This window comes from Malaya genurostris, chromosome 3 (assembly GCF_030247185.1).
Source record: "Malaya genurostris strain Urasoe2022 chromosome 3, Malgen_1.1, whole genome shotgun sequence".
Taxonomy (NCBI): Eukaryota; Metazoa; Arthropoda; class Insecta; order Diptera; family Culicidae; genus Malaya; species Malaya genurostris.
In genome coordinates, this window is record NC_080572.1 from 15,946,293 (window position 1) to 15,970,232 (window position 23,940).

At 35.8% G+C, this 23,940-nt stretch overlaps 2 protein-coding genes across 2 annotated transcripts in view; both read right to left on the reverse strand.

The window, feature by feature from the left end:
- LOC131439622 (coatomer subunit beta') overlaps window positions 1-23,940 on the reverse strand; it is a 174,355-nt gene that overhangs the window by 64,641 nt on the left and 85,774 nt on the right. The window lies entirely within an intron of this gene.
- The window catches only part of LOC131439047 (uncharacterized protein K02A2.6-like), a 78,369-nt gene continuing 70,822 nt past the window's right edge, over window positions 16,394-23,940 (reverse strand). The window contains exon 2 of the mRNA XM_058609579.1: window positions 16,394-16,586. Coding sequence (XP_058465562.1) covers window positions 16,394-16,586 — 193 coding nt within the window. The remainder of the gene's footprint in view (window positions 16,587-23,940) is intronic.

Sequence of the window (23,940 nt, forward strand, 5' to 3'; positions counted from 1 at the left end):
AGGAAACGATAGAAGAATAAAAGGACAAAAAGCTGGAAATTCACCAAAAATTATCTAATTATAATTAAATTATTTAATTCTGTTTAGATACTGATAGATATATCGCTTGGTCTCTTTGGCGGTAATTTCGAAGCTCTCTTTGGTTCTCTTTAGATTGTTTTTTTTTTTTTTGAAAAATCAACTTCTGAATTAATTATATCAATCATAAACATGCCATCCACTACAACTAATACTATGTGAAATGAATTAAAAGCGGCTTATTCTAAATAAATAAATTTTCCAATCCATAATAATACCTGTACCGTGATGGTCTTCGTCTGTGGGTGGCAACACACCCAAAAGCGATGGCTGGCCTATCCGGATTTTACAACATATGGTTTATATTGTGTGACAATTTCACGAATTTTTCACGTTACCGTTTTGCTGGGTATATTTTCCACACTATAGTGGCCATGTTCCGCCTGCCATTCTCCGCCGGCAAAGGTTTTACCATTGTTCAATTGGAAAAAGGATTATCGGAAAATGCCAGAGTCCTTTTTGTCGCTCGGTACATTGTTTGTTTTTCCTGCTTTGAAAGTTATATCAACTTTTTGCTTTCTTTACCCTTCTCTTTGCAGCATGTTATTACTGAACAGGGACTGTCGATATATGGATGATGAGGCAGATATGTCGGAGGAAAAGTGAAACACAGTTTCTGTTAGCGTTGTTATTGTCGTTTGGCAGGGAAGCATAATTTATGATATTTTTAATTTGTTTAAAATTTCGCTCTTTTCAAGCGTGAATTTTCACCGAGCGAGCAATTCAAAGCGAAAAGAAACTTTATTGAGATCAAAGACACGCCAGTAAAATCAAAGGAATTTCATTATTCCCCATCATCGTCTACGGGCAAGTGTTCCTTTCATGCGCGGTGGAGTGCGCCCCAGATGTTCGGTGCCATCATCCCTCGGGTCTTAGGGGTCGCTCTAACTGGAAAGGTCGGATGAGACTGCGAGCGATAAATACTCTAGAAAATGACAGTAGCTAAGCAACTGTGGCCGTTCAATAGAGCATGGAAATTCGGAAGCTACTACTTTCTACAATCAAGTTGGACATCTCGTCAGAGTCAAATCTTGGGCACCCGTTCGTCGTTCCGCGACCTATAGACATGATGAGTTTTCGTTACTCGTGTAAAACTTGTATACCAGATTGTTTTAAGAAAGATGCAATTCGTGCATATATTCTATTCGCCAATTAACTTGAATCTACTTGAAAAAAAAAATCGCTATAAAGTCTCTGTTCTTTTGAGAACTATTGGAAACAAGAATTAATTTCTTACAAGATCCTGTTTCCAATATTAATAATACACAGATAAAAATATGTTATCCATGTTTCGAAATATACAGTCTTGTTCATTGAAAAATCAATGCATTCCAATTTAATTTTATATGTTGATCATCTTTTTCAATCAGATTTTCGATTCAACTGATGTTTATTTACATGCCGTGTAAATTTCATTATTATTTTTTGTGTACAAACATACTTTGAAATCTAGAATTTAGTACAGTCTTTATTTTCTTTATCTCATTTTAGCACATTTTACAAAACGCTCCATCGTCCCCTTCAGCCACCGGTTCGGAGCTTCCACTCGACCATGTTTGAATAGTGCAAAATCGCTCAGGAAGCTGCACCGGCTGTGCATTACGCCCCTTCGTTCATTCAAAGAAGCATCGAGGGGTACTCGCATTAATTTCTCATTCATATTCACAGATAGCATACAGAACCATTTTTAATATTTTCCTGATGTCGACGGGCTCCACCCGGTAAACAGACCGTTGATACCGGGCGGTGGACAAAACCGGCAAGGAACGAGAACTCGGTAGTTTTCTTTTATCTTTCACCACAAAAGCGAACTCTCGCCAGTTGCAAGCTTGGTGGGTGCGGAGATTTCCACCGAGAATTGGTTGCCGTATCGCCGTACGATGATGATAATGGGGCAAAAAGCTTTTTACCCTGTGCCAACCCACACACCCATTTTGGCGGGGTGGGAGAATCAAGCGAAATGCGCTTGCACACAGCAGAACTGTTGATAGCGCAACCACAGAATAAATGAAAACAGGTACCCTTGGCCACTTCCGCCGGGATCCTTCCAAAGGTTCTTTCGTTCCATTGATAGTGCTCTCTATGCATCATATTTCACTACAACAAAATGGGATTTTCTGTTCCCGAGCCGAGTCATAGAATATGGGATGTGAAAAGCCGGAGTTAGAGAGACAGTGTTTTTTTTTGTTTTCTATATAAATAAGAGCGCTCTTTCAGAGTTCAGGAGCGCTACGGTTGCTATACGCCATCAGTGATTGCTATAGTGCTTTTTATGCGTAGCAACTAGCCAGCTTTAACTCTATAATAATCGAAACAACACAGGATAGCAAGTCTTCCTGCCAACCAAAGAGTACAAAGATTCACCATGGGCGGCCATGATGCGGTTCTAGTTGTTTCTAGTGGCCAACGAGTTCGGGACGAAGCGAGTGTGTGTTTCTGTTTTCGGTGCAGGGTTTTTGATAACGACGATGACTTGGCTGGTGTATGTCATCTCTAGATTCTGTATGTTGTTCAAATATCTTGCTTCCTGCTGATGACATTTAACAAATTGGATGTCAGTGATCGTCATATTTTTGAATAATGGTTTTTACAAGATAATTTTTTCCGGTCCTAAAATATTCCGCCGCTTTAATTATGTTTCTATGAAATATTCATGAAGATTTGTTGAAAGTCTATTTAATTTTTGTAACAATATTGACTAACTTAAACTCAGACTTCATTAAAGTCTCATTTACGAAGAGGATTTTGATTTTGATTTCGGTTATCTCCTAATTCTCATAATCACATGATAACCCTCGAAAGTAATGTTCCCCCTTTTTCACTTGCTATTTATACAAATTTAGCATTTTCCTGTATGAAGGGGTGTCGTATACGGTGAATAATCCGAACGGCTCGAGTCACAGTGTCAAGTACCCTAACCTGTTTCGTATGCTGTTAGTACAAAATTCACCCTTCGCCAAGAATCATTGGTCGCCCTACTGTTTTTGATACATTTCAAGAAGCGGTCGATAAGTGAGCATTAGTTATAAAGACATTCGTAGTGCGGCACCTTGCTATCTCATGGTCTTAACGGAACACCCTGATTGTTGCACTGCATGTTTTACATCCCTTCGGTATTTTGACTGCTGCATATCTGCATAAATTGAATGTTTTTGTAATGCACAGAAATCCATGCAGGTTCGCGAAACTGGCGTGTTGGAAAATTGCACGGTACTCGAAAGTTTTTGGTGAACAAAGTTACATAGAGCAATTTTAGACGTTAGCAAATGTGAAACATACAATTTCAATCACATGTGTTGTGCTCTACATAGTTTCTTGTACTCAATATTTTTGATTTTTGTCTAATTATTTATGAGTTGTGTCTTAGCAATTCAGCTTATACATAATGAAACAGAAATATGCTTGTATAGTGCGTAAACATTATTGATTAAAAGGCTGTGTGTAGTAATAGAATGATTGTCTTGACAAACTACTTTATTTTCCGAAATCTAAACGACACGTGGGCCCCATAATATATCTGTATTTTTGATGATTTTTCTAAGCGTTGGTTTCGTGGTTAGATGTAGCAGTTGTACCTTGTTGTACGTTGTATGCAGGTGAAGATTTAGTCGCAGAGAGTGTTGTGTTGTTGCTATTTTTTTCTCTGAGGTACTGGGGTTGCTCGGGGCCGGTGTAGAGTCGGTACCGTTGTCTTTTTTTGGGTAAAGTCTCAATTATTCAAGATATTCAAAGGTAAACATATACAGTATATCTCAAACGGCTTTACTGGATGAACGATAAGGAAGAAAATGTGTTTTTTTGAAGTTTGATTAAAATCAACAATTTTACGGATAGAAACAGTTGGCTGGTTCGATTTTAACCTCTGGGGTTTACTTTTTGGCAATTCCAATCATTTTGATTTTTCAAATCTATTTTTACCTTTTTTTATATATATAAAAAATAGGTATAGAATTCGCTCAAACTTTCGAAAAATTTTCCGAGGCCCGGAGGGCCGAATGTCATAACCAATCGATTCAGCTCGACGAACTGAGCAAATGTCTGTGTGTGTGTGTGTGTGTGTATGTGTGTGTGTCTGTATGTGTGTTGTCAACTAAGAGGTCGAGATCTCAGAGATGGCTGGACCGATTTTGATCAAACTAGTCGCAAATGAAAGGTCTCCCCGTCACCCAAAACGCTATTGAATGATTTTGAGATCGGATGTTTACTTTTTGAGTTATACGAAGTTTTATGTCAAAATTTTCAGTTTTTTGACAGTATCTGTCACATTTGACCTTGAAAACAGAATATGTTTCCAGACTTAGATTTCGCTCGGTAATACCTATCCAACAAGCCATAGATTGTTAAAATTCGTCCATTTTTAACGGAGATATCGATATTTTTGTGTAAGCCTTATTCCAGTAGAAAGAATTTTGAGCACTGTATGAAAAAGCAATGCTTGGGAGTAACATGAAACACGATTTTTTATACTGTTACATATAATTGTTTCTAAGTACCAAAAAGATTGTGTACAGCATCATTTTTTATGACAATTTGCCTCGGACCAATTTTAGCACGGTTCATTTTTGGCAACATAATCTTTTTTTTTTTTTTTTACAAGGTGAAATGCATTTACGCACGGAGTGTGGGACTCTCCACAGGACTACCCAACTGTTGATTGGAACTACCCACTAAAACAACTTGGATCTCCAACCCTACCTCCCCGGCTCCACCGCTAGGTATTACTTCGGGGTAAACTGGCAACATAATCTTTAGAATATGGCATATGTAAACCAGATGATACCAGCATTATCGAGTTGGAAGTAATTCCATAATTATATTGATTTAAACTATTTACAGCAATAAATGCTGGAAGAGCATGACTTCCATATACCATACGACTCAGTTCATCGAGATCAGCAAATGCGTGTGTGACAAATAATTTCACTCAATTTTCTCGGAGATGGTTAAACCGTTTTCTACAAACTCAGATTCATATGAAAAGTCGTATACTCCCAAACAAGGTTCCTGAATTACGTTTCGATCCGACTTCTGATTGCGGAACTACAGGATGATATGTGAAACGAAATTAAAATAATGCAATTAATTTTTCTCGTAGATGGCTGAACCGATCTAAGACTCAAATGAAATCTAAGAATCATCTATGATTCAAATGAGAGGTCTTAAAATCCTATAAAACCTCTTACTTTTTAGTCAGATCCGACTTCTGGTTTAGAAAATGCAGGGTGATTAGTATAAAAATGTCCATTTCACATAAATTAATCAGGTTTATCGGGTTTGCAGATTTGGATAGTCGATTACCAAATAAATTTATTTCAGTTTGAGTGGTATGCGTTTTTGGATTCGGAATGTACCCCCAAATTTTAATTCGCACTACAATTTCTCAAAGATGTCTACACACTGCTCAGGTGAATTTAACTGATTTCGGCTACACCGATTTTTGAATTCCGGTTCCAGTATCGAATCGATTCTCAAAGCTCAATCATTTTCTCAAAAAAGACCAAATCGAACTTCAAAAACAAATATTACAGGACTTAAGGTCCCATACAAAATTGGTGAGTTTTATCCGATTCTGGAATTACAGATGATGAGTTTATAAATTTCATGTAAATTGTTTGGCGTAATAATTTATGGCCATTCGAATCATTTTGGGCTATGCTAATTCCTGAAAACCGGCTCTGGAAGTACCATAAATAATGAGGAAAAACTCTAAAGTGGAACTTACTTCGACATCTCATGGAATGTTCAATCGATTGTCACACGCTAAGATTGAAATTCGATATGTTTTGCAATTTCGGCATTACAGGGTAATGAGTGATTAAAATCTCAATTTGCCGTTTAAAACGACGATAATTAAAATAATGTCATGAGAACTAAAACACCTAAGAATATCCATGCAAAAACACATGCGTATTGATAAAAAAAAGGTATCATCTCACTGCTAGGTGGATTAATCGCGTTTTAGTTGGATAAAACCGCACTGATAACTGCACGTCAGAACAAGAATATAGTTAACTTTTTCGACTTACTCGCGAATTGGCATTTATTAATTAATTTCTATTTTCGTGATCGGCTACAGATGAGCGATAAATTCTGATCTTTTTTTCACCCTTCTAACACCTTTGCCAATATCCAAAATTTTCTGGATATTTTGCTCGTCAGAACGCTCATAGATTGCAGAAACAATTGACATTATCTTTATTTCTTCTGTCACTGCTTGATTACGATGTGAATGAATAATAATCGGGCAGTATAAAAATTGAAATTTATCAATTTATTCCAATATACTTAAAGTCTGATGACATTTTGCAAGAATAATTAGCCTGATCTGTTTATGTTTATGCTAGTGCTCTCTTTCATTTTTTACTTCAATAGGGAATAGGAAAATGAGAGAGGAAACAAAAATAGTCATCTGTCTTTGACTTCTACTTAGTCATAGAACTACGTAGTAACTCATTTGATAATCACTTTCACAGTACAGATTACAGTTGACGATGATTTTAGTCAGTCTGTCAAGGACATTCAAATTGAAATTCTGCTCTCAAGTATTTGGCTGAATATGCAATTTCAACTGGCTGTTTGATCAATCGAAGGAAACGCACGGACGGTTAACTAAGCTGAGCTAAATTTCTTGAAAAATCTAAAAAAATTAAAATTAAAAATTAAAATGTCCCCCCTCGTAGACAAACGATTTTTGTCAAACACACCCGAGTTCATTCGAGTGAAAACAAGAATGGTTTATTCGTATTCGTTCGAAAGTATAGTATCCGTCATATTGGACGTAAACAAGAATGATGGTGATTATTCGTCGAACAGTTTCTGCGATGCAAATGGAAATGTCTTTATGTTCTGATGACGTATGATTCTGATTAGTTATTTTGCTATATTTTTTTAAATTCCATTATCTTTTATTATCAGTAACGTAACATTTATTTATTTTTTATTGCAAAATCGCTGAATATTGTTAATACTTGCACTAAATCAACCAATAACAGGCGGTCGTGTTCATTCCAACATTTTTTGAAAAATAGAAAAAATAAAGACTATCGTAAAGTGTTCGCATCCTAAACTTTTTAAAGATATAAATTAAATGCTATGCATAGAATGTTGCACTGAAGTCTAACTTTTAATATGGTATATATATAATGTTATTTGTGAAACATTTTTTTTCAGAACTGAATAAATCTCTGCGTCTGAATTGGCCGTAAATCAGGAAAAATTTAACTGCTTCAAAGAAAATAGTATCTAAATCGTTCACAACTTTAGTATCCTTCATAAACAGTAAATTTGCCAGAGCATTCACTGTGATAGCCAAAGCAAAGCCTTGATATTACATTCCTTTCGTGAAATTTGGCCTTTCTGTTTCAACAGACTTCGGAGCCGACTTATAGTGTGCAGAAATATTGCATGGCTGGTGCTACGATCTTACTCACACTAAGAATCTTTCCAGGTTAAGGCTCGAACATATGACAACTAGCTTAAAAGGCCTGTATCTCTATAATATGGATAAAAAACCTTCTGTTAGTAATTTACCAATACTGTTGGGATATTACGAATCAAACACCAAATTTGAATAGTACATCATTTCACTTTGTATTATTATTATTATTATTATTATTATTATTATTATTATTATTATTATTATTATTATTATTATTATTATTATTATTATCATTATTATTATTATTATTATTATTATGTTGCTTTATTTTCCCTCGGTTTTAACCTTACAGTCATTCGCCGAGGGCACTTTTTGTACCTAAATTTCTGTTTGAGCTGTTAGTAGAATATTCTCACTAATAGTACTGTTGTTGTACCGTTGAATTTCACTATATCACGTCATTACACTATCACAAAATCACTATTTTCACAGTCACTATTTTTCCGAAAGTGTATCAAACGTTATAATACAGTTATAATACTTTTTGAAGATAATTCAGTGCATACAATATTTTTTGTGACATCGGATCCCCAATCTGTTGTCCTATTGTCCTACACAACACGTCGGTCAATAATGATCAAGCTCGAAGATCAAATGGCTATCTCTTTTGGTTTCGAAGATATTATGGTATTAGTGACGTAAACGACAAACCCCTCTATTTCTTATCGCTCAAGTTTTTCGCTGATTTCAACAAGCTTAGGCTCGTTTTGCAACAACTATTGAGTCATGGATCAAGTTTGAAGCTCTAATGTGTGACACTCATGGTCTTAGATATATAATTGTATTAGCACACTTTCCTTCCGCTCACTCTTCTTCGAGATGGTTGAATAGATTTCTATAAGCTCAGGTTCATTTGAAGGCTTCTATTGGATCATTGATCAAGTTCAAAAACCAAAGTGCGCTTACTTCTGGTTCCGGAGATATAATAATATAAGTGACTTGAGCAACATTTCACCATTTATGCTGATATATGCTTTTGTGAACTACCGAATCAATCGGAACGAATTTTTATGAAAAGTGAGTCCAAATTCGTGTCACCGTATTAAAAAAGGCAAGACATGTTTTAATGAGACTGTGTCAATGATAAGAGAAAGGCCACTATGTTAATTATGAATTGTTTTTTAAATAGAAAAAAATACTGTGCAAGGGAAGAAATAGCTTCATGAGTATTATTCGGGAACTGCTCCAAGCAAATTAACCATAATTGATTGGTGGGCTGACGTTGCAAAAAAAAGGACGATATAAAATTTGCAATTATATTTTGCAGAATTTACAATTATATTTTTCAGAATTTCTAGAATTAAAAAAAAAGTTTGCTATATAGGTGCCGCGTTTGATATAATTTCGAATTGCTACCTCCATCATTTCGCCAGAATTGATGCCCAGGAACTATTTTACTTTTCAGATTTAAAAAGAAGCTTGGTGGAAAGAAATTTTCAGCGACTGTTGAGGTCAACGCTATGACTAAAGCGTTTTTAGACTGAGAAGAAATCTTAATATAAGAGTAGTGTAGAAATGTAGGAGCTGAAGAATGAAATCGCATTTAAAAAATAGCATCAAAATTCAGGGAAAAAATGCTGTTTTCTTTGTAAGACCGAAAACGTTTTGATCGATTTTGATTGGACCTCGTAACCTTGGAGTACAATCTGTAGAATGTCTCGTTTGTTGGTCGAGGCGGATTTCCCATGCTCGATCCATGGAATTTTCTAAGCGGAAAGTACGCTCGACTTCCCTGCCAAAATGTCTCTCTGTATTTCTCTGCTGGTATCACTGTCATCGGTCATCAGTGGCCAAAATATGTCTTGTTTTTTTTTAAATCGAATCCTTCCATTTATTTTATTTTCAATACCTTTATATCCAGTCTAATCCGCCGAGCTTCGATCTTTAGTACGACCATACGAATTCTTTGGCTATTAGAGGGCAAATAACAACAAAAAAGAATTATGAAAAATAAAGACGGGTAATTCGCATAAAAACGGGGAGAGCGGATTACCCATTGGCGCCCCTTGTAATTTTTTATAAAATTTACCTCTAAATTTGAAATAATGTACATCCATGCAAAGTCGAGTTAGGTAAAGATAAGACCTTACTTTGCATTCCAATAAACTACTACTCCTTTGTTGAAGTAACCAATCTTCCAACAAGCTTACCGTTTCAAGCTGTTTCCACGTTAGTTAATCACTAAAGTTTTTATCAGTGAATGACTGTATGCTGCCTGGCTCGAAGTGAGGTGTTATTCTAAACCGCCAAGTGCTAGTCAAGTAGTAATTCACGTTCATCTGTGTCGTGCCTGCGGTTATTCTTCTTGCTGCCGTCGTTGTAGTTTGACAATGAACAATCGACGAACTGTTTGCTTTCTGTGATTTACCTTCTGCATAGTAAGGCGTATTCCTGCACTTATAATGAGATCGGAGAAAAATTGTGCACAGTGCAGTCTGATTATTGCAGACATCGATTCCGTTGTATACAGAGGCTACTGTGGACGCATGTTTCATATGGCATGCTCTGGACTTTTCCGCGCTCTTTTGAGCTATTTCTTATCTCATCGTAAAAATTTATTTTGGATGTGTGATGATTGCGCCGATGATTTGAAATTATAACTTGTAGTTCGCTCTATTGACGACTGCATCTGGCTTCAAAAACTTCTTGATAAATTTGTCGCCTGGTGTCGTAGAAACTGGTTGATTGTCAGCATTTCAAAATTCCAGGTCATAACGTTTCACCGAATACTGAACCCAATTCGATTCGACTATGCAATTGATGGACAAACGTTCCAGAGAGTTGATCATGTTAATGACCTTGGTATTTTATTAGATGCCAAACTTACCTTCCATCTGCATCGTTCATCTATAATTTCAAAAGTGACACGGCAACTAGGTTTACTGGAAAATGCTAGCGTAATTTGAAGTCCTTATCAACTTACATGGAACTTATGGATTGAGCGCGTTCAGAAACGATTTGTTCGTCTTGCTCTAAGAAACCTTCCCTGGCAGAACCCGCTTGAGATTCCACCGTACCACGATCGCTTTCGACTGATCGGACTCGTGGCAAAACTGATCAACGGGGATATCAACTCACCGAAAATTTTGTTTCAACTCGATTTTCGTGCTTCACAACAATCACTGCGCTCTACCAGTTTACTTCAGCCAAGATTTTATCGAACGACGTTCGGATATTACGAACCGATGACATCATGTTAGAGGACATTTGGCGCTGTTGAACATCCTTTTGAATTTGATGAACCATCGCACAGTGGTCCCAATCATGTCAAAACACGCGTTTTTTTATTTGTGCTTCAAGGGTTAATTTTGAAGTTTTCATATATTCAGAAGAATTTCTGTTTGAAATAGTCCGCTTCTTTTAATATAATCAAAGTTCACATTAATCCACCTACAAGTGAGTTAAAAAAATTATTTTGCATACAATATGAGATAGAGCATTTATGTCTTTAGAAAAATTGTAGATCCTATTCAAACAAGAAAGCATGCCAAAGACATAAACAATTTAAAATGCATTGGTGTCGAGATATGACGCACTGTTTAATAATGACCCCCAAAATCAAGTATTTCCATCATAACTTTTTTTAATGAATTTTTAGAGTTTTCGAATTTTCTGCAATAATATTTTAATTATCATAATACATATTTTTGTCGAAGACTGCATGTTTTTAAGCTCACAAACTGAAAAGTTTTTGAGCAATTTAATTACAAAATACTACATATTCAAGTATCAATATCTCGAAGATGTGGAAATATGTGGAGCCAATTTCAACAAAGTTTGAAAGTATGGTCAAAACACTAGTAGAAAAATTAGTAGTCACAACTTAAATTCACTTAAATTTATATGAAAACACACTAATCCAAACTTAACCCCTAAAGCACAAATAAAAAAACGCGTGTTTTAACATGATTGGGACCACTGTTCATCGCACAAATTCGCGCAGAAAGTACAGCGATCTAAAACTTTATGACCTGACTAATACATATTCATTAAGACCATTTTATTGTCAGATGAATAAGTTTAATAATAATAATAATAATAATAATAATAATAATAATAATAATAATAATAATAATAATAATAATAATAATAATAATAATAATAATAATAATAATAATAATAATAATAATAATAATAATAATAATAATAATAATAATAATAATAATAATAATAATAATAATAATAATAATAATAATAATAATAATAATAATAATAATAATAATAATAATAATAATAATAATAATAATAATAATAATAATAATAATAATAATAACTCGAGATATTCCCGAGTAAGTTCTTCCCATTCTTCCACAGGGCGAATTTTGAAAATGGGTCCCATAGTGAAGTAGTTCACATGAAAATACCTTCGGGAAGTAACTGGGAAAATTCAACCGTCGACAATACATGAAAAAGAGGTGTGAACTCGATTATATATGTTGAATCGAAACTGTCCATACTAAATGGAATAATAACTTACTTTTTAAGAAACTATGCGTGTGAAAATCAAACTCCCATTTTTTTAGCCTCAATCCTATTCTGTATAAATAGGTCAAACAAAACAACAGATAGAAGTCCTAAAAACTCGCGCTTGTCCCTGCTATTATATCGAGTTCCCGTGAAATCATCCATAAAACTTGAACAAAGAGGGCCAATAATTATTCCATTAAAACTATGCCATATTGCCGAACCTGCACCATATCGACGTTAACCGCATTCATTCGTGCTACTGCATTGTCTAGAACTGCAGGATCCTGCTCGATCGGATTCCGCAATGTCACTTTTGGTGAAACAAAAAACATTCAAATTTGATCCGTTTATCGGTGCATTGTTTCAACTTTGGCAGGGTGTTTTTTCTGCTGTATTTCTCCTGGTTGCATCGTTTTCCAACGGCAAGCCTGAGATTTACAAATAAGCGCAAACACTAACCAACAATAGAAAAAAACAAATGGGGAAATTCGCGAGCTGTGACAGCTGCATTTTCCTGCCACAGACGAAGAGTTCGGTTCTCGGGTTGAAGCTGCTTTTCGTTGGATTCAATGCAGTTTTTCTATCTCGCTCTAGCGTGTATCAAACATGATGACGGGCAGATTATTGACGACGTGGGAGACTGTGGTTGTATTGGCAGTGAAATTTGTGCACTGTGCATTTATTGACAATCGTTTTCAACCCCTTCCATACTGATTGCCTGACAATGGCATTTGGGACAACAATGACTAGGAAAGTAGCATCGTTCTCGGTTCGGTACCGGTAATCAATTTGACTGGTTGCATAGCGAATACGCGCTCTCTGAAAAACAATTGTTTTGATGAAAGTTAATGCGATGAATGTTACAAAATGGTGTTTTGTTTCGAACAATATTGCGGTGGCGGGTGGCGGTGCAATTTTGTGATAAATTTCAACCAATCCTTGGGATCTTTTTTTTTGCTCGCCCAAGTCATGTTTCCGGAGATGGAGTTCAGCTTTGTTTTTCTTTTGGTCAGAAAACCAACGATGGACGCGGCAAATTTCTTATTTTGCCCCGGGCGCCAAATTTCCTCGGTACGCCACTGCACAATGGTGTCGTAAAATTAAAATAACGTATCTGTTTTTCGATAATCTGCAGTTTAAGCTTTTAATTTAATAAATAACGTAAATTTTGCTACCATTTCATGACATCAATAAAACAAATAATGATGATTAGATACAGTGGCTTAGTATTATTTTTCCCTTTTCGTATTCATCAATATAAGGTTTAAACATAGTTCACCACATTTCAATGAATGAACGTGAAGTAATTTATTCAACCGAATCTTGAATTTCAATATTACTTATTTGCAAACCAAGAATAAATCTGTTTCCCTTATCTTTAACCGAGATCACCCAATAATAACAAATGTTCCTACAAATGGCTATTAATTCCTTGTGTTTTTCTTTGATACGGCTAAATACATTAGGTACTTTTTAGTCACTTTCCACATTTCGATAAACACTTCTAATAGTTTTTCATTCAGAACAAAGATGGAAAGATTTAAAAATATGCTTGTTTGGAGATTTATGACGCGTGTTATTCATGAGTTTGTTGCTATGCAGCTCGGTTAGAAAAAATCGCTATATTTTCATGTTATTAAAGAGTTCCTGAATTCACTGAAACACATATGTAACAGGCTCATTTCTGTCAGGTTGTGTATTGGTTGCGTTTTGTGTTATTGTGAAAGATTGATACAGAGTTTAAAATATTCGAAAACTACCAAATTTACTAAGGGACGTGGAATTCTACGCATTTGTTTTGTAAAAAACAAATGTAACCCCTCGCATATGTATTGAATATACTGCTATTATTAAGATATAAATGAATCGAATTAGGAATCATTTCTTACCCCACTCGATCAAACGACAGTTTTAGCACCCTCTTCAAAAAACAAATAAAGTTTTTTCTCTTTAATTAATCACTTCTCTTGTCGGTAAACAGCAATCGTACGCAATTGCTACCAAATTCGATAAATGTCAATGAAATGTGATGTGGATTAGTCTTATTTTTGTAACCTTTTTCTGATTTCAACCTATTTCAAAGTAGAGTGGAGTTTGTTGGTTTTCTACTGAATAAAAGTTCAACATCACTCTGCCTACGCCTTGACATAAACAAACGGTGTTCTGCATTCAAATGTGTTGTGCGAACAAGCATCTGATGTAAACTCTCAAAGAAGGGCCCGATCTACCTAGGAATTTTACGCATAACTGCTTGGAATGAGTAGGAAGACAGTCTGTTGTGTTAGGATTCTTTTGGTACGAACAAAAAAAGATACCGAAAAATCATCTTATTCAGTATCGATTGTTGCGGTCACGTAGTTGTCATCTTGATTTTGTCTAAAGTAGATATCGTGTCTTTGTTTGTTCATGGTATCTGATAGACATGATTCAAATGCTGGAAAGAAAATTTGACAGATTCGATTACACTTAAAATTAGGATGAAGTTAGTTTAAGAAAATAGAACTGGTTGAGGACAGTTAGGATATCATCAAAGAAATGACAAGTTGTATTGTTGACGAGCTGACAAACAGATTGATTTGAAAATTCTGACATCGGTCCAGTGTGCGTCGTACTGCCTATTAATGAAATTTTAAATAATGGTAATCTATGCAGTAAAAATTATTTAAGGAATTATATACCTTCCGGCTCGAGACATGAAGCCCAATCTTTTGATCACTCTAACAAGTGTGAGAATGACGAATTTAAAAGCGTAAAAAATTACATGATGTGTTTTGTTTATAAATAAACTTTCATCGTTATTTGTGAAAAATTGTAGATTGTTGTAGATTGACCTTTTTTGAGGTGAGCACGACATATCGAAAACTAATGAATCGATTAATTCCAAATTTTCAGATGTTACTTCTGCTATAGCTAGTTCGTGAACGATGGATTTTGCGGAAATAACTTCCTATAGTAACCGGAAGGTATATAATGTTAATGTTTAGATTAGAAAGTAATTATTCAACATCACTGGAGCTGGACGATGGAACGATGACCTCAAAACACGATCTGCTCTGTATACAAAATGGGTCAGCGAAACTTGATTTAACCTACCTGAATGTTTCGAATTTTAAGTGGTAATCATGAAAATAGTTCCACTGACTAGATGCTTTTAGGAAAATAATTTCTGTATACTAATAGATTTAATTATATTCTGTCAATAGTGTAGAAACAACATAAAAAATGTTAGTGATGCAAATTATTCTGCTAGAGCAGTAAAATTAGCGTAATGAGCAGTAAAAATATTTTATAATGGACGAAAAGCGCATCGGTCCGGAGTTCGAAGGATAGTAGTATAAATAAAAGAAAGTTGTCGTTTTGATGTGCCCAATGTTACTCAATTCAAATAAACAACTATTTTTAAAGTTGGGAGGGTTTCCGTATTCTTGAAGTATTACAAGAACTTGAAAATCAATTGTCTGGTGTGATTTTCCAAGAAGAATTTTTGCAACCGGTGATTTGCCTTCGCAAAAATAAGAATCCACCAGTTCATACCTACCTGTCGTTCGCAACGGTCAGTACAGCAAATTATTTCTACTTTTTAACTTCTATACACATTAAAAAAAGCTTCAACAAAGTGCTTTCAGATGAAATTCGATAAAAACTACAATTTATAACTATTGAATATTTCGAGCAGTGAATTAATTTTTCTTGTTAACAAAGTAAAAATAAACATTTATTCCAATCAGATCATTCAACTCAGTCAATTTAGAGCAGGAAATCGTTCTGATAAATTTTTTTGTTATCGTTTGTTATACTCTGTTTCAGAAATCATTCGAAATTAAAGAACTGTGTCAGTGATATCTTCAATTTCACGGAATTGCTCGGGGGGCCCCAAAACTGTGTATATTTTGGTACAGCTTTCTCAGCTAAACAATACAATCGACTTCCAACCTCGAAGCACCTAAATGTTCTATTCAAATTGCAAACATATTTTAGCGAAATTTACTCCGAACGGACACGGTCTGCTTCCTCCGGTGCTAAATTCTCCTATCGAAGAGTGCTGCAACCGAACCAGGCCGAGCAAATTGGCAGCATAAAATCATGGTAAAACGGAAACGACAAATCTCATAAACATATAACACCAAACAACAAGCACGAGAACAAACAACAAACAAATAACTCTCCAGTTTTGTTATTGGAGAGAGTCAGCAGCATGGAGGATCCTTTTTCCATCCTATTTTGATCAAAAGTTCGGTTCAAAGGGGTGCTTTGTAGCACTAGAAAACTTTCTACTTTTTGCCGGGATGCTTAAGCGACGTAACGCCGAGTGGAGGTTGTGCTTGCAGAAATAAACTGTATCCTTTAGATGCAAGCATGATAATAATAAATTTATTCCTTTTTATGTGCGAGTTCCCATTCAGTAACAATCTAACAGAAAATCTTTACCGTTTCCTTGCCGCTGGAACCATCATCGCAGTCATGATCGTCTCTATCATCGCCATCATCACAGCTGCCGTTGTTCCACACTGCCAACTGGCTTCGCAGGAGCTTCTCACATTTGTTGTGATCCACCAGCGGCGTCGTAGTTGCTCCTCTCCAGTGTTCAAGTATATGCTGCTCCCTACCGAAGGGAGAGGCGTGGTCAAACAAGCGAAACCAAACCCATTTACATACTCACTACACTGTGCAAATATAACAACAACAAAAAACAACAGCAGCAGTAACATTTTTATTCTTGTACTGGCTCAACCTGGCTATATGACGTTTACTTCACAGATTCTGCAATCAAACTACGTGGCCGACATCTCGTTATAACTTGAACTAAGAATTGGCCGCCATCAGACTTATTTGGTTTTATAGACATACAGGTTGACGTTTTTTTTTTCAAGATACCACACAGATACCACCTGGTGGAGAAGCGGTGCACTGCTACAACGATGGAATTTCTTTATTTCACGGCAATCTACGTCTGCCAGAGCTGTGACGTTGACAGCCGAGCAATGCAATACAGCTGACAGGCCGTACCTACATGGGTGAAATTCAATACTTTTCAAATTCGTTCAGTGCAAAATCTCCATCATCCACGTCGACATCAGCACCAGGTAGTGGTTAAGGTTAGGATAGGTAATGGCGGAATCTACACCGACGAGTGCCGTGCGGGAGCAAAATTCCAGCCAGGCCCCGAACATAGTCGTCGATCAGTCGCCGCTGTCAGCTCGATATGATGGTGTCTTTGTTTGTTTTTCCAGTTATTTAAGGCATGTCGTACGTATGTACGTTTAATGGTACACAGGCACGTGTGCTCGGTAGAAGAAATTTCTTGCAGCTAGTTAGCAAAGCAACGAAACGAATGTTGGATGTTTGCAAATCGATCAACCGAAAATAATCACTGTAAACGAGAGCTTGACTTGCGTCTTATTTTTGTTCAATTATCAACCCACTCATCGTGACTAAAAACATGTTCAATTTGACTTGTCTGTAGCCCCATATTCACCGTTCACGGGAAAGAATGAAACACGGAAGTCATTTGCGGAAGAACAACGATTAATCAAACTTTTCCATTAGAGATCCCGTTATAATCAGAGACGCACGAAGAGAGAATCCGTTGAAATTGTGACCAGTTATTGTTTGGTCACAATGTAGTTCCTTTGGTCACTTAGTCCAGCTTGTATATTTTTTTTCGAACATTGTATATTTTTGTTTATTTACATTGTAAATCAATGTCTAAGTAGGATTTAGCCTCAGTTCGTGCTCGCATCTCACACGACATAGTCGAAAATCATTTACGGTCGCAAATCATTTACGGTCGAAACAACAGAAACAAAGACAATACAGTACAGTGAACAATAGAGTGTACGGAATGGTCAAATACGATTTAACAAAGCCGAAATCTTGACCTACAAGACCAAATTCAATTTGTATAGAATTCAAGCGTTTCAAAATTAGACCAGCAGCAAACGAAATTGAAATCTTACTTAAAGAACGAATGCATCTAGACGCTAATAATGTAACTGAGATTCAATTCAACAAGGCGTGTAACTGTGCGTACATTATGTTTAAACGTGAAAGCGATGCAGTTCGATAAGTTCGTTCGGGACAATATAAGTTCGTTCGGGACAATATGTCGCAGTACGGTGAAGTTCTTTCCATCAAAAGAGAAGTAGGGCGGATTTTTTTCCCCGGAATCCGGAATGGCGTTCGAGTGGTACGTATGCAAATACGTAAGGCAATTCCATCTTACATCATTTGTGGTCAAGATGGGACACATCCGTGTAAAACGCTGATTACCTATGAAAATCAGCTGGTTACATGTCAGTTTTGTGAACAACCGGCACTACGGTAAACCTTGCACCAAAACTGCGAAAAGGACATCTTCAACCAAAGACAAGGTCAACCGTTCAACAATGGAAACTAGTGAGCGCAGTACTCCTGTTTCACCATCAAACCAACCAGCAACTGCAACCAATGTACAACAAGGCGCATCTAAAGCAACAACGAAGACGGACACCAACAACAATACAACCGATGAGGCAATTGATGACGAGACGAGCCACGAACAAAGTGCCCCTCAACCCTCGCAGGAGGGAAATGGAAGCTCTTCTCCTCCTAGAAAAAGGAGTGACAACGAGATCCACTTCAAAAAATGCATTATTTAAAAAATCGGCTAATTCGGCCACGTAAAGCTTGTACGCAAATAGGCCTGAATAAAAATACTTTTTGAATAAAAAAAAAGTAGGATTTAAACGTCAATTGCTTTTTTACTCTGTATTTACACGTTTGAGTCACGTTTAAGTTAAATACACTCCTACTCAGTGATTGAGCGATAAATAGGTATAGAAGATGTTTGGATGTATGGTGACGGCCAGGATGTAACCATGCTCTATGTACGTTCTACCATGTCTGACTGTGTTTTGAAGCTATCTGTAACAAGGTTCAGATTGGCGAAATGGTAGCGCGTATGCACGGAATGCATAAGAACGCAGGTTCGAGTCCTGTCTCTGAGCGTTTCTTTTTCCAATAAATCATGTTTTGTTTCCGCTCAGTCATTGTAAAACTGAACTTAGTTATGGCGGCTTTACGTCAAACCAACTAAAATTAATGAATCGTAAAAAAAACGTTCTAGTTGTTTATCATTATATTTATGCTATTTACTTGTTTACTTATTCATTATTTATTATTTAAATATTTATTTAGTGGGTCTCAAACCAATGTGACAGTGCGTTTCGTTTGCGAAAAAAGTTAGTGAAAGTCGATCCAAAGAAGATCCAAACGAACTCTTGCTTCTGTTCTGGTAGCGAAAAACGATTAATGTTGGCGTAGCTAAAGAAACCCGTTATGACGCATCAATCCACGTATCGGCAGGGTTTGGGGAGAAGGACCAAATACGTTAAAATCCCACTAGGCTTAGTGTTAAAAGGTTAAGAAGCCAGGGCTCGTCCTGTCACCCGCCTCGAGAACCATCAAGTCGACCAACGAGTATCACGACCGCGACAGAGTGTCGAAGAGAAGTTATCAACAAATCAATTGTGCAAGTAAAAGTCATATCTTTTTTTCTGCTAAACATAGTGTTAAAATATTGAATTTGGACGGTCTTTTATATAAAAGCTGTGTCGTCCATTTTGTTTAAGTTTTTATGTTATTTATTTCCGCTACAAATAAACGATTTGCTCAGTGACCACAGGTTGAGTAGAAAGCTCGCCCAAAAATCAAATAGTGAAGTGAAGTTTCTCCGGAGACCAAAAAGGAAAGCCAAATATATTATATATCATTATGGATCACTTTAAAGAATTCAATACAAATCGAAAAAGACATCATAGTAACACCATCTCGTGACGGAAACGGCTATTAGTTCAGTCATGTTTAAAAGTTTGCGTTTAGCGTGCAACCAGAAGTGAAATGTCAAAAATAATTTAGTATGATGCCTACATAGAGGTGTGAATATTTTCATATTTAACTGTATTTTTTTGACGAAAGTAAATATCGCCTATAAATAATGTGGACTTAAGCTCTTTTTTTTTCATTGCGATATTTTGTTCATGACATTGAATTTAAATTAGCTGCACATTATCTTTTCTCTCAGAGAAAGTTAAAATGTAAACGAAAATAGTGATTTTTTTAAATTGTCTATGAATTAAAAGTGCATATATAGGGTGATTTTTTAAGAGCTTGAGAACTTTTTTAAACAATAAAACGCATAAAATTTGCAAAATCTCATCGGTTCTTTATTTTAAACGTTAGATTGGTACATGACATTTACTTTTTGAAGATAATTTCATTTAAATGTTGACCGCGGCTGCGTCTTAGGTGGTCCATTCGGAAAGTCCAATTTTGGGCAACTTTTTCGAGCATTTCGGCCGGAATAGCCCGAATTTCTTCGGAAATGTTGTCTTCCAAAGCTGGAATAGTTACTGGCTTATTTCTGTAGACTTTAGACTTGACAAAAAATAGTCTAAAGGCGTCAAATCGCATGATCTTGGTGGCCAACTTACCGGTCCATTTCTTGAGATGAATTGTTCTCCGAAGTTTTCCCTCAAAATGGCCATAGAATCGCGAGCTGTGTGGCATGTAGCGCCATCTTGTTGAAACCACATGTCAACCAAGTTCAGTTCTTCCATTTTTGGCAACAAAAAGTTTGTTAGCATCGAACGATAGCGATCGCCATTCACTGTAACGTTGCGTCCAACAGCATCTTTGAAAAAATACGGTCCAATGATTCCACCAGCGTACAAACCACACCAAACAGTGCATTTTTCGGGATGCATGGGCAGTTCTTGAACGGCTTCTGGTTGCTCTTCACTCCAAATGCGGCAATTTTGCTTATTTACGTAGCCATTCAACCAGAAATGAGCCTCATCGCTGAACAAAATTTGTCGATAAAAAAGCGGATTTTCCGAATGGACCACCTAAGACGCAGCCGCGGTCAACATTTAAATGAAATTATCTTCAAAAAGTAAATGTCATGTACCAATCTAACGTTTAAAATAAAGAACCGATGAGATTTTGCAAATTTTATGCGTTTTATTGTTTAAAAAAGTTCTCAAGCTCTTAAAAAATCACCCTTTACTAAGCGATCTGCCCCTTGCTGTGAACTGTTTTGCGAATAGTTCAAAATTGTGTCAAATTTTGAAATTTAGATATTTATTTTCTAAAAAGTAATTGAATTTCTTTCAACAGACGAACCTTTCCAAAATTCGACAAAAAGAAAGTTTGTTTAGCACTGAAAAAATGTTAATAAATAGTATGATAAGTGCAATACAGCAAGCAAAAGAACAAATCATACCTATTACTTTTACTTCAATTGATAGCTCTCGTTGAGGCGAATTACGGATTATTCATATACTAAATTGTTTTGTTTTGAAGCATTTATTTATTTGTTAAACAACCTGATATTGTAAATTTATGTCACCGTAACCTCAATTTTTCAAACCAAGAAATTGTAGTACACAATTCGGAAATGTTGGTAAAATACTGGAACTAACATTAAGTTCTGCGTGCACTTTTCTCACATATTTATATAAACAGGGATTTTTATAAAAACAAAATGTTCTCATCCGATTTAGTATCAGATTGCGATTCTAAACCGTATTAACAGCTTCTTTTTTCGTGCAGTGTATATAGAGAAATATTCCATATATTTGGTGTTGTTTGGATCAGTGTACTGATAAGGAAAACTGTCATATGTGCATTAAAAAGTTTGTTAGTAATTAGTAACCTTTTTTGCCACCGCACTTTACTGTGATGTCCCTCGTGAATCGCAAGAGTGATCCATATTGATATATAGTATATTTGGGTAAGCGACCCTGAACTGCTGGATCGCAGTAAAAAGTAGCCACCAGAAGTGAGTATAACGAAAACGAAACAGCGCCGGCCACAGTTTGGAACGTTTTTCAAGCTCAAGCTAAACAGCATAAAACATGTAATAGGATTATTATTTTTATTATTATTATTATTATTATTATTATTATTATTATTTTTATTATTATTATTATTATTATTATTATTATTATTATTAGTATTATTATTATTATTTCTATTATTATTATTATTATTATTATTATTATTATTATTATTATTACTTTGACACTCATCGCCTTGCAACTGCGGAACCGGAAGTCGGATCCGGATGAAATTTCACATTAGGTTTAAAGACAGTATGAACTTTAATTCAAATCAAGATTTTTGAAAATCGGGTCAAGCATCGCAGAGAAATCGAAGTGAATTTAGTTTTAGGAGTTTTTCTTCTCCACTTTCGGTGCTCTTGGAAGAGGAAAAGAGGGAACCAGTAGTGCCGAATTACCTTTTCATGCCCACAAACTAAAAATTGGTAATTTTTCACTTATCACGCTTTAGTTCCGAAACCGGAAGTCGGATCCTGATAAAATGTTCCACAAATTTTTAGGATATTATAAGACCTTTCATTTGAATCTTCGTTTGCAAAAATCAGTTGAGTTGTTCCAGAAACCTTTCATTGTGCATTTTATTGTTACCTTTTATTTGAATCTTAGTTTGTGAAAGTCGCTTCAGCCATCTCTAAAAAAAATGAGTGCATATTTTTTTTCACTTTTTTGGTACATATCATCCTATATCTCCGGAACCGGAAGTCGGATCGGAATGAAATTCAATAGCAGGCTATGGGACTATGAAGCCTTTCATTTGAATCTTTGTTTGTGAAAATCAGTTCAGCCATCTCTGAGCAAAGAGAGTGCATATTTTTGTTACATACACACACATACACACACACACACACACACACACACACACACACACACGGACACATACAAACACGGACACATACACACACAGACATTTGCTCAGTTCGTCGAGCTGAGTCGAATGGTTTCGGAACTAAAGCGTGATAATACAATTTTATTTGTATTTTTCCACGAACGATGGTTAAAACAGGTACAAATCCCATAAAACTGTCTGATAAATTCTTATAGTTTGCAGAGCTTGTTAGTGTGTGGGCATGAAAACTTAATTCGGCACTACTGGTCCTCTCTTTTCCTATTCCGAGAGCACCGAAACTCCAATTTCCAATTTGTAGGTCATATTTGTTGGTAGTAAACGAACCATCTTCCGCTATTCCGTTTATCTGAATCCGGTTTCGGAAGAATTGGAAATAGTGATCAAAAACTGCAAAAAGGATATCACTTACTTTTCTTGGAGATGGCCAAATCGATTTTCACAAACCTATAGGATCAAAAGAAAAGTCTTACAGTTTCATACGGAATTCCTTAATTTGTTGTGGATACTACTTTCGGCTCCGGAACTACAGGGTAAACAGGATTTATAGAGTTTGTGAGATTAGATCCGAGCAAATTATCCTATTTCTATTCAATAAACAGTTGTTTCTGCGAATTTCACGATTATATTTATGATGTAATGAGTAATATGAGAAAGGCATTATTACACCATTAGGTGGATTAAAATAGGTTTTTTATTTGACTATAGGAATTTTTTTATGAGAAATGCAATAAGTGTATTTTCTTGGAAAAGCATCGTTATCATGATATTTTAATAACACTAACAAGTAGGTACAAATTGTATAAAAGATTTACAAATTTACATATTTTTCACCTAAAAAATTTAGATTTAAATGTGATAAACCTGCACGCTTTACGAAATTGAACAAAGAACGCTGCGAACGGAGCAAAACTGCACGTACCGACGCGTACCAGTTTTTGCATCGTCATGACGATTTGAATGTTTTGACACTCATCGCCCTATAATTTCGGAGCCGGAAGTCGGATCTGGATGATGAGAGCTTTCATTTGAATCATGATTCGTGAAAATCGGTTTAACCGTTGTTGAGAAATCTAAGTGAGTTCCAGTTTTGGAGCTTTTCTTCAATATAATCGGTGGTTTCGGAAGCGGAAACCGGGGACTAGTAGTCCCAGACTAGATTTATATATTCAATAACTAACTAGATCTGCCAACTAGATGAAGTTTTATAAAAATGTGCACCTCGTTTCGCC